The following is a 12,180-nucleotide window of genomic DNA, read 5'->3' as shown; positions in this document are numbered from 1 at the left end:
CTGAGATGCACAACGCAAGCACAGAATTCTCCTAGGGATTTTCTCCATGCTTCCATGGGAATACAAGTCCCAAAGGTGTTTTCCTACCCAGCAAATCTCCTCCTTTATCCCTCCTCCTTGTGGACTCCAAGCCACAATGTTCTGGATCTTCCTAACAGGTGCCAGCCAGTTTAGGACCTCTGGATTGGGGTTTTTGGTGGCTCTGCCTGCCCCAGGAATTCTGCTGGGCACAGAGAAATATTTTGGGGATATTTTAGGAGAAAAATCCCTTCTCCACAGGAAATCATGAAAATGGCATTTTTAATCACAGCCAGGAAGTGCACAGGAATGGCCACCTTTGCCCTGTGGCTGTGGGGGGATTCTCAGCATCCAGCTGGTTTTCCAGGGGTTAGGCAGGTCCATGGCAGTCTTGGAAGGGAATAACTCATGTCCTCATGCACCATCCCCACGGGACAAGAATGGAGAGGATCTGACTCCAGCCTTGCTCATCCCAGAGCCCCCAGTCCCATATCCACAGAGATATCCCTGCCTAGAGGGATAGCAGAATGAGGAGTCACATCTCAGCAGGACCAGAATGGAAAAGATCTGACTCCAGAACTGGTGCCTTGCTCATCCCAGAGCCCCAGTCCCATATCCAGAGGGATATCCCTGCCTGGAACGCAGAGATGAGGAGCCCCAGTGGATGCTGGGAACTGGCGCACAGCAAACATCACACTTTAATGGTTTTACTGTCCCTTGTCATTCCCAAAGCTACTCTTCCATGCACTGGAACGGAGCTTTTAATGGATAAACCTGGCAGGGGATGGGCCAGGGCCACTGCTCCTCTGGTTCAGGTGACTCCTCCATCCTCACATCCCTAAAATCCACTCAGCCACAGTAGGGCTGAAGATCCTGCCCTAGGACTGTGCTCTCACCTCCTTGAATTTCTCAGCTTCCCTCCTTGCCGAGCTCTGCAGTGGGAATCAAAGCCTGGCTTTAGCAGAGGCAGAACTGAATTTTGCCACGCCGAGGTTGGAAAAAAAATCGTGTCCCAGGATGGGCTGCGTTTGGCATCCCTCGGCTCCCTCCCTCCCTCCCACCGAGACACCCTCTCCGCAGAAATCCCGGCGTGTTTTCTTCTGCCAGGATATTCCCTCCCTGCCCCGCTGCAGGACCTGCCCCTTCCCACACAATGAAGGGATCGACGCCAGCGGCAGCGGCTGGAGGAGCCAGGGAATGCGAAACCCCATCCTGAACGCCTGCCAGCTGCCCGGGAGCGGGAGGACACGGGGACAGTCCCCTGGGAGTAGGCAGGGCCCCGGGGCCAGGTGATGGAGCGAGGACGTGGCCACGGAGCCCCGGGATGCGGGAGAATCCCGGGAGGAAGCTCAGGGAGCGATTCCAAGGGATCCCACCGAGTCCTCCCGCTCCCAGAGAGCTTCTCTGGAGAAGGGACGGTGCTCACCCCGAGGGAGGGAGGTCACCGCAGTGTGCCCACGGTTGTCACTTTTTATTAAGACTCCTTATTATAGAAATATCCCATAAAACGTCTTGGCACTTTTGGTCCATTTCCATCCTGGGGCAGAGGCACTGAAAAGGGGTTGAAGGAAGGGCTCCAGCACGGATGCTCCTTGGGAGAGCCGGGAATTAATCCCTTGGGCTGGGACAGAGCCGGGAATGCTGCCGGCAGTGCCTGGGAACGGAAGAAATCGCGGCATCCAACAGTTCTCGGGAATATGGGGAAGGAGAAAGAAAAACTGAAAGCAAGGGGGAGAAAATATAAAATAAAATAAAATAAAATAAAATAAAATAAAATAAAATAAAATAAAATAAAATAAAATAAAATAAAATAAAATAAAATAAAATAAAATAAAATAAAATAAAATAAAATAAAATAAAATAAAATAAAATAAAATAAAATAAAATAAAATAATAAAGAAGGAAAACTGAGTCTCTTCCATCATCCCTTTCCAATCCAATGGAGTCTAAGTGTCCCTCCGGGAATGTCCTGCCGGGGATTTGACGAGGCAGAAAGTCACCTGTCACCGCCCAGGCTGTCCCCTTGTCCCCACTCCGGGCTTCAGCCCCGGGCTGCAGGAGCTGATTCCAAGATTCCAAGAGTCCCTGGGCAGCTGCTCGGCGGCTCTAGGACGAGGAGGTCGGGATGGAGATTCCATGGATGGCGCTCAGGGGCTCCGGAGCTTTCCGCACGGGGCTAGGGGGTTTTCTGTCCACCCCTGCAGGAAGGGGGAGAGGGAAAAGGACAGACCAGGCAAGGGATGGAGGGACTCCGAGCACGGGGGGACACCCCAAAAACCGCCTCAAGAGCCGCTCGGAGTCCCTCCAACAGCGAATGTGACCCCACCCCACCCGCCTCCCACCCCCCCAGTGACAGAGACAACGCTGGTGGCACTGCCAGGGACATGGGGTGACCTGGCGTGGTGGCCCCGACCAGTCCCAGCCACGCACAGAACACATCCCTAAAAATTCCTAAAATTTGGGGTGTCCTGGGAGGGGACTGTGCTAGGGAGGGGAAGGAGACAGGACAGTGCCACCATTCCAGAGGTGATGAAATTCCCGCTGAGCTCCATCCTACCCCAGCTCAGCCCTCGGGAATTCTGCCTTTGAGGACCGGGATATTTATCCCGGGGCTCCTGGAGGCACTGGGATAAGCAGGGAGGGCTTTCGGGGGAAATCCAGGAAACTGAGAAAGGGCTGAAATTGCCTGGCTGGGATTTGCTTCCTTCTTTCCAGGCTTTTCCGATTTTTCACACTCGCTACAGGTACCCCAGTCCACCCTACCCTTCCTCCTCCAGCTCGTTTGTCGGATAATCCAACATTGTCCTCGTCCCAGGCAAGTGGCAAAATCAGAAAACCGATCCAAAGGGGAAAATGGGAAAATTTAAAAATAAACTTTAAAGAGAAAAATAAAAATCCATTTAAAAACCACATGTAATTAAACCCCATCAATAAATCTACAAAGGTCTACAAAATCTATAAAAACCTACAAAGGTTTAGAGAAAGTCTGGAGACAAAACAGCTTAAAAATGGAAATCAGAGAATTCAGTCTCCAAATAATTTTAAGTACCTCGAAAATATGTTAAATATGTAAAGGTGCCTGTGGTCGTTTTATATCCTTTTTTTTTATTTCCTTCTTTCTCATTTTTTCCCATTCCTTTTCCTTCCTTCTCTCCCTTTTTTTTTTCTTTTTTTTTTCTTTTTTTTTTTTTTTTTTTTAATCTTTGAATAGTCGGTTTGAATTATTTATTTTCACCGTCAATCGCTCCTCCCGGGCACAGCTGAGGTTACAACTCACCGATAAAATTATTTAAGAACAAACAAATAAAAAATCCAATCAAACATATAAACAAAAAACCAAACAAAAATTTTAAACCCCAGAAAAAAAAAAAACATAAAAAAGGACGAATAAATAGGGAATTAATTGCCAATTAATTAAAATAATAGAAAGTCAAATAACGTGGGGGAAATGACAAAAATGTCAAAGGGGATTTTATAGCCAGGGCGGAAAAATCGGGATTTTTAAAACGAGGGAATCGAGCTCTATTAGTGAAGCGAAATAATTAACGGGAGATAAAAGCAACGCCCCCCCGGACAGCCTCAAATTGCTCCCGTGGGATTCCCGGCGGAGCGTTCGGAGGGAAATAATTCATTAATAACGCCGGTAACCAATTAAATAAAATAACACTTAATTACGATAACTAATAACTTCAAACAAATAGTTACATCATTGCTGTCAGTTAATAATTACTAGGTAATTACTAGGAATTAATGCTTCCCTGTCAAGGCTCCCGGTTCTTGGGATGGGTGTCAGTTTCGGGGAATACGGGGAAAGGCTCCTGCTCTCTCTCGCCACGCTCCCGCATTCCCGGGGACACGAGCAGCCCGGCAATCTTCCCCGTTCCCTGGCGGCTCCCAGCGAGCGAGGAGGGAAATCCCAGTGTAGAGCCGGCGTGTGGCGGGGATCCCGGGTGGGGAATGGGACGGATCATCCAAATCCCCCGCGGGACGGCCCCTCCTGAGCCTGGCCTTCCCTCCCGGCCCTGTCCCCGCGCTGTCCTCGCTCACCTTCACTGCTGGGCTGCTTGAAGGCCATGCTCAAGTCGCCGCCGGCGAGGGTCACGCCGTGGCCGTGGTGGCCCAGGGGGGTCCCCTGCGGCTGCCAGGGGGGTCCCGGGGCGATGTAGGCGCCGGGGGAGCCGCCGTAGACGCCGGGCTGGCTGGAGGGGGGGTAAGCGCAGGCCGGCAGGAAGGTGCCCATGGAGGAGAGCCCCGCGCCGGGCTGGGGACAGGAACGGGGACAGAAGGGGACAGGGGCTCAGAACAGCCCGCCCGGCGCGGGGCATCCCGCTCGGGAGCGGACGGGGCTCCCTGTCCTCTCTTTCCATCTCCCCGGCCCCTCCCTGATCTCCCCGCCTTGTCCTCCTCTGCCTCATTCCAGCCCCACTCCTGCCACGCTTCCCTGTCCCCTTCCGTCCCCAGCCCTCACCTGGGGGTATTTGATGTCGCCGTCCATGGCAGCCTTGTCCAGCCCGTTGACCGCCTGGCCCGGCCCGGGAAAGCCGCTTCTGTTCCCGCTGGGCCACTCTTCCATTTTGGGAGGGTACGCGGCCCCCTCGGTGCCAGCCAGAGCCCCTGGGGAACAAAACGTCAGCCCCGAACCTCTCGGGCCGGGCCCGAGCAGATTTTGGGGTGAAAGAGAGGAAATTCCCGCTTTTCCAAACACCTGGCTGTGTAAACCCATGGACTGGGGGCACAAGAACCCGCGTTTCCTCCAGCATTCCGATATCTGCGATCACACCGCGGGGAGAGGCTGCGGTGTCCCCCACCAAAACCCGCTCGCCGTCCCCCCCCCCCGCTCCCAGTTCCCAAACCCGATAATTTAGGGGCCCAAATTTCTCTTCTGACGAAGGGGATTTGGAGAAGTGACATCGGAATTTTAAGGATAAATGATTGCGCGGGGGGAAACGCATGCGGTTGATTTACTTGAGCTTTTGGAAGGATAAAAGGATCCGCACCCCCCCTGCCACGGCCCGCTTGTCCCGCCTTGGAGCCGGTGGAGATCGGCCTTGGCGCTGCCGGTGCTCCCGGAGCCCCAAAATTCCCAGATTCATTCCTCGGAAGAATCCGGGAGGCCGGATCCGAGTTGCCTTCTCTTTCCTTTCCTCCCTGATTTTTCCTCTCCTCTTATTTTCCTCTCTTTTTCCCTCCTTTTCGCTTTTTTTTTTTTTTTTTTTTTTTTTAATGCCCCTTTGCGGAGCGAAATTCAGGGCTCCGAATTTGCGGTCGGCAATCTATCATCCCTAGGAAAATATTTTCCACATTTTTCATAAAAAGTTCAAGATGTGGCTGAGACGAGGCCGCATCTGGCCCCGCCGCCCCGACGGGGTGGTGGAGCGGGGGGAGGCCCCTTGGGAGAAAAAAAAAGGGGGAAAAATGGCGGGGGGGGGGGGGAAAGAAGGAAAATACACGAAACAAACAAAAAGATTTGAAAAAAAAGAGCAAAAGACGAAATAAACGACAACAACAAAAACTCGAAATAATAAAAAGAAGGAAACACGCAAAAAGGCACGAAATGAGCAAAGAGGCACGAACCAAATAAAAAGTCGAAACAAGCAAAAAAAATCCCCGAACGAGCCAAAAGGCACGAAAGAAACAAAACCCCCGAAACAAATAAAAAACACGAAACCAACAAAACCCTTGAAACAAACAAACAAAAAAACCCAACCGAACAAAAAACCGCCAACACGAAGAGACAAAAAACCCCTAAACCGACAAAAAAAAATCGGCTAAAAAAAAGAACTAAAAAAGGGCGAGAGGGGTGAGGGGAAGAGAAATTGCCGGTACCCACCCGCCTGCTCCACGAAGGTGCGGATGCCCAGGATGTTGGTGACCGAGTGCGCCGAGGGCCACGAGCGGGCCAGCGCCACGGGGGGGGCCCCGAGGTGTCCCCCGGGGTGTGGCCCGGCCTTGGCGGGCGGCGGCGCCGCGGGGCCCGGGTACGGGTACTGGTAGATGTGGGCGCAGGGCAGCGCGGCCGGGGGCGGCCCGGCGGGGGCCAGCGGGCCGATCTTGTTGCGCAGGATGCGGCTGATGGAGCTGACCGAGGGCACGTTGTATTTGTCGCACACGCCGTCGGCCAGCAGGCGGTCGCGGATCTCCCAGGCGAAGATGCCGGGATCGCCCTGCTTGTAGTCGCGGATGTGCTTGACCACGGCCGGCGTGGTGACCCGAGGCTTGCTGCCGCCGATGGCCCCGGGCAGGATGGAGCCCGTCTCGTGGTAGCGGGCCAGGATCTTGCTGACGCAGCCGTGCGACACGCGGAGCTGGCGGCTGATGTCGCAGGGCCGGATGCCGAGCTGCGCCAGCTCCACGATTCGCAGGCGGATGGCGTTGGGCAGCGGGCGCCCGTTCACGAACACGCCGCCCAGCTGGTTCACCTCGCCGTACGTGTGCTCTGCGGGGCGGGACGGCACGGGAGCGGTGATGCCCGCGGGCTGCCCCCGCGGCCAGCAGGCGCGGCATGGGGATGGCGCTGCAGCGGGAAGGGGAGAGGGAAAAGAGGAGAGAAAGGGAAAGGGGAAACGAAAGAGGGAGGGGGGAAAGGAGCAAAAAAGGGAAGAAAGGAAAAGGAAGGGAAGAAAAGGAAAGGAAAGGGGGAAAAGAAAGAATACAGGGAAGGAAAAAAGAAGAGGGGAAAAAGGAAAAGGAGAAAAGGAAGACGGGAGAAAGAAAGGGGGAAAAGGAAGGGAAGGAAAAAAAAAGGAAAAAGGAAAAGCAGAACGAGTATGAGAGGGGAAGAGAGAAAGAGAGATAAAAAGCCCAAGGTAAGGGGAAAGAGAGAAAGGAGACATACAGATAGGAAAAAGTGAGATAAAAATGATAGTATAAAAAGAAGGGGGAGAAAAGACAGGGAAAGAATGAGAGAAAAAGAAACGTCAAGGACAACGAGAGGGAAAAACAGGACACAAAAAAGGAGAGTGGGACAAAAGGAGAGAAGGCAAAAGAACGAGAATGGGAGAAGGAGTCGCAAGGAGGGAGCGGAGCGAAAGCGAAGAGAGGCGCGGGGAGGACGCAGCAGCCCGGAGCCCTCCCGGCCGGTCACGGCGCCCCGGGACCCCCAGCCGCCTCTTGCCCCTTCCCGGTGCCCAGGTTCGCCAGAAGCCCGTCCCGGACGCGTCCCGGAGCCCGTCCGGGGCCGGCCGCACTCACCCATGGCCCGGCGCGGGGAGGGGGCAGCGCCGGGCGGCCGCTCCGCAGCCGCGGCATAGAGAGCCCGGGGGCGGCCGGGCCGGGGGGTCCTGGCGGCGCCGGGAGCGATCCCCGCTCGCGGGGAGCCCCCGCCGCTCCTCGGGATCAATTTGACGTGGGAATCACGTCAATCGCGGCCGTCACGGCGGCAGCGCTGCCGCCCATTGGCTCCCACCCGCTCCTAAATGGCCGCGGCCAGTGGGGCCGGGGGAGCCGCCCCCTCTGCCCGCCCTCTTGGGGTCCCTCCACGGCCGGGGACCCCCTCCGAGCGCCCCCGAGCTGCGGGAGGGCACGGCGGGGACACCGCGGGGGTCCCATTGCCCCCCAGCCGCGGGCCCCCTGCTCCCTCCCCGACTGGTTCCCACGCGGGACAGGGACACGCACCTTCCCCGCCTCCGGCCCCGCGCTTGGGGACATGGCCGGGGGCTGCGGGACGGGACGGGACGGGCCGGGCCGGGCGCGCTTTCGGGGGACACGAAGCGCCCCTCGGCGGGGGGCTCCCCTGCAGACACGCTACTGCCCAGCTGCCGGCGGCAAAATCCGCCTGTTTCGGCCCCAAAAAAACCCACCCGGGGGCAAATCCGTCAAACGCAGCTGGTGCGAGGGCCGTGGGATTCCCGGGGATCTTTATCCCCCCTCACGGAGAGCTCGGTAGGAAGACCGTGAGTGTTTCCCGCGAAAGGGTGGAGGGGTGAGGGACTCGGGGGGAAGCAGCGTGTGGAAACGTGGCCCCTTGGGGGGTTTGCAGCGGGGCCTCGGGCAGGGCCGGCGCCCGTCACCCCCGTGTCCATCGGCGCGGGCAGGGGGCACGAAGGACACCCCTGCGCCGAGCTGTGGCTCTGAACCCAACCGGGGCCTCAGCTCTGGAAGAAGTCCCGGGAAAGCGAGCTGATCGATTAACCGGGAGCCTCGCCTCGCCCGGGGGCGAGGGTCCTGGGGGTGCTTCTCGCCCGCGGTGGCAGCCCGGTGGCAGCCCCGATGCGATGAGTTCGCCGTGCTCGCCCCGGGGAGCGGCTGCCGTAGCCCCCGGGGAGGCGGCGATCGAAAAGCGGCCGGGCAAGGCAGGTGCGGCTCTCACGGCCCTGAGGATCCCTGGGGATGGGTTTTTTGGGAGGTCTGGGCGTCCCCTGCCGCCGATGGAGGAGCCTTTTCCCCCTCCAGGCCGCGCCATCCCTGACCCCTGGGGATGAGGCTTTTCCAAGGAAAAGATACCTCACCTGCTTCCCACACGTCACCCGCGTCCTCGGAACCCTGCCGGGTTCCCGGGGACATCACCGGGATCCAGTCCCCGCAGGAATGTGCGCGTGGATATAGCGGGGATGGAAAGGGATCTGAAGGAAACGGGAAGGGAAAGAAGAAGGAAAGGAATAATGGAAAGAAAACGAAGGAAAATAAGTAGAAGACGGAGGGAAATCAACATGAAAAGAAAACGAAGAAGAAAAAAAAAGAAAAAAGAAAGGAAGACAGGTAGATAATGAAGGAAAGTTAAGCGGGGGAAATTAAAAGAAAAGGAAGGGAAAATAAAAGCAAAAAGAAGAATAGGTTTTTTAATTAGGATTTTAAAAAACTAAGGAAAAATAAGAGAAAACAGAAAACTATTAAAAGGAAAGGGAAAAGAAAGCGAGAGAAAAAAGGAAAAGGAAAGGGGCGGCTGCTCAGGTGAGATGTGGCAGGAAAATCCCAGTAAATTTGCTCCCTGTCCAGCTCCCTGTGGAGCTCCCAGAGCAGCACCGGACCCCCAAACCTGCTCCCCCCTGGCCATTCCCTGCCCTGCCCTGTGCGCGATGGTTTTGATCCGCTCTGGCTCCTCTTTCCCTTCTCCAGCCCCTCTTTCCCTGCTTGAACGCTATCCAGCGTGAAAAAAATACTTCAAAACGCCTAATTTTCCCTGGTTTTGCCAAAGCTGATGGGATTTTTGTGGGTATTTTTATGCCCGGCTGAGCCTTGGATGACGAAGGCGCGATTTTGCGTCATTAATTTTGCTGAATAAAAATCCAGAGAAGCGGGGAGTTCTGGAACTTTTTTTTCTTTTTTCTTTTTAATTTTAAATAGAACTATCAGGATTACTTGGATGGAAATATCAAGGATATTAGACAGGAATGCCAAGGATGTTCTTCTGCTACAGCAGCTGGAGATTAGAATAAAAGTAGGGGGTCCTGGGTGTTTCACCAGTATTTATTACAGACTATTTATTACAAAATAATATAATTAATATTATTCTGTAATAGATCATGCTGTTAAATTATTATACAATAACAATAATATATTCTATTGTGTTGTTGTCTGATACTGCCATCCTATGCTACATTATTTTATTATTATTAATTCATTACTGATTCAGGAACGCTGGTGCTCTTACAGGATTTTATGGAGCTCCTATTCCATCGGGATCAAACCAAACTGGAAAATCCTGTGGAATCAGACACTCTGAAAACCCCCAGTAAGTTCTGGGTGCCTCAGCCTGTGCTTTGTGTGTCAGAGACATCACAAAATTCCAACAGGATTTTTTTCTCCAGTCTTTTGCCCAATTGCAGGGCAATCCCAAAAAATCTTCCTGGTCGCTGAAGAAGAACGCTTGAGAGCTCAGCAAAATAAAATCCTTCTCCAGAGCTTCACTCTGAGTATCTCTATCAGGTCTGTCAAGGCCACAGGTTCAATAATTAACAATAATATTTGTCAAAAGCGATTTTCTTCCATAAAATCCCTCCCTGCCAGAGGCTCCTTAAACCCACCGGCATTAAAATCACATCAAACCCCTCATGAGTTTTTCCGTTTGAATTTTTTTTCCCCCTAAAAAACCGCTCTGTGTTCTGTGACCAGAGATTCTCAACGTGAAAACGAGAGCGGGATCCTGGATCCTTTAAATAAAAAATCGCTGACGGGAAAGGTTGCTGATCCGAGGGCAACAACGCTCCGAGGGAGCGTTGAAAATCCGCAAAGAATCGCATGGGTCCACTCCGCATTTCTCTTTATCTGGATTTTCTCCTCCTTTTCTGCCCGGGAAGCGTTTCAGTGGCTTTGGAATCTGATTTCGTACCCTGAGCGGCGCGTGGGGATGTGCAGCGCCAGCCGCATCCCACAGCTCTGGATGTGCCCGGTGCCAGGGATCACCCTTCCTTCCCAGGAGTTGATATTTACAAACATCGAGTATTTTGGGAAGAATCTCAGCTAACGGCGGAGTCTGGGGCTGGAAGGAGAAGGAGATTGAAGGTCGCTCCTTGCAAATCCTGGACGGCACATCTGGGAGCCGCGTGCGAGGAGGGGCCGGCTGGCAGGAGCAGCCGCCGCCTCTGGAAAGGACCTGGGGATCGGGATCCCGCACGGAACGTGGCGAGAGGACAGAGCCGGGCTCCTTCCTCCCCCTCCCGGCACTCCCGGGAAATCCGGCCCCCCTCTGCTAGAAGTTCGTCCAGGGGAACTGGGAACCGCGGTGCTCTGGTGGGAGCGGGAGATGCCTTGAGATACGAACAGCTCCTTCCCACAGGGAGCCCTCGCCTCCTCCTCAGATCCCTGGAATCGTGGAATCATGAAATCCTTGAGGCAAGAAAAGCCCCCCAAGGCCGTGGAGCCCAGGTGTCTCTCTCTCCGTGGGGAATATTCCCCGGCTCCTCCAATGCTCTGAAAGAGAAACAAAACTCCCTCCCAATATTTTCCTTCGGATTGACGTCCCGCTAAAGGCTGAGCCCACATAGAAGCCTTGGCTGGGTGTAAATCCAGGCGGGATCAGCTCCTGAGCCCCGGCCGGCTCTGCAAACAAACCCAGCACGGGCCGAGGGCTGCTAAAGCCATTCCCGTTCTCTTCCCAGCGGGACGGGTCCCTACCGCGGAGTGGGAGGGCCCGGCCTGGCAAGGACAGCTCTGCTGGGTTGTGCTGCTGAAAAAACACCTCGGCGAGGCTGGAATAGCACCGGGGGCTCGCTGGGCTTGGAATAGGGCATCCAGAGAGCTGGGGAGAGCAGGGAATCTGCTCCTCCTTGAAGAGAGTTGGGAGCAGATTCGGTAGGATTTGATAATGCTCGAGTTGGGCTTTAGGTCATGGATGAGTCCGGCACCGTTTGGTGCAGGATCTTCTCGCCCTGAGAGGCTCTTGTAGGAAAGAGGGTGGGGTGTACATGAGGGTGGCCTGAAAAGTGGGATAAATTATCCATTGATTTCCTCAGGGATGGCTCTGAACCTGCCGGCCTGCTCAGCCAGAAAAGGGGGTAGAAAAAACTCCGCTGGTTTTCCTCAAGGTCCTTTGGCTTTGATGGTGGAGGTAAATTTTAAACAACATTTTATAGGTCTGAATATGAATTTAATAGTGCTGAATGTGATAGTATTGAATATATAAACACTAAATTTGATAGTCCTGGATTTTCCAATGTTCCCTCTGCAGCTCTTCCTGCTGGTGCCACACTCCAGAGCCTCTGGCAAGGGCACCAAGCCAGGGCTGTGCCCAGGGTGCCATTCTGCCCATTCCAGAGCTCCCTGGTGTGGCTCCAGAGGATTTCCCGAGGGTTTGGAGCCATTTGGAGGCAGGTAAACTATTTTCAGGGCTCATTTCGCAGCAGAAATTCATCTCAGTGTGAAAATGCAGGGCTGGAGTGAGGTGAGCAGCACAAAATGTTACAACCATCATAAACGCCCTGAATAACCACAGCAAAACTCTGTTTATTTCTCCCTGTGTGGGAATGGGGGATATAAAATGGGGTTTAAAGTTGTGAAGAGCTGCCTTGTCCACTCTGGCCAATTCATTAATCCCAAAAGTCCCTCTCCCTCTGCTTCCCATTCCTGCCTAGCAACTCCTCCTTGCAGGAGGCCTTTAAAATTAAAGACGAGTGGGGAAAAAAAGAACTTTTCCTCACTGCTCTGCCTCAGGAGAGGCACAGGAGACCATCCAAATAAACATGAAAATAATTATTTACAGTCTTATAAATTGTCACAAATTTCTCC

The 12,180-nt window shown here is 54.1% G+C and overlaps 1 protein-coding gene across 1 annotated transcript; it reads right to left on the bottom strand.

Annotated features, from left to right (window-relative positions):
• Positions 1 to 1,476: 1,476 nt before the first annotated feature.
• PAX1 (paired box 1) lies at positions 1,477 to 6,614 on the bottom strand (the record flags this gene model as incomplete). Its single annotated transcript, XM_041714881.2, has 4 exons — positions 1,477 to 2,216; positions 4,066 to 4,279; positions 4,487 to 4,632; positions 5,849 to 6,614. Coding segments are annotated over 4 exons (1,218 nt in total), but the record flags the coding sequence as incomplete, so codon positions are not given.
• Positions 6,615 to 12,180: the final 5,566 nt, after the last annotated feature.

Source organism: Taeniopygia guttata, chromosome 3, assembly GCF_048771995.1.
Source record: "Taeniopygia guttata chromosome 3, bTaeGut7.mat, whole genome shotgun sequence".
NCBI lineage: Eukaryota > Metazoa > Chordata > Aves > Passeriformes > Estrildidae > Taeniopygia > Taeniopygia guttata.
The sequence above is the reverse complement of the archived record's forward strand: the minus strand, read 5'-3'. Positions and strand labels throughout refer to the sequence as shown.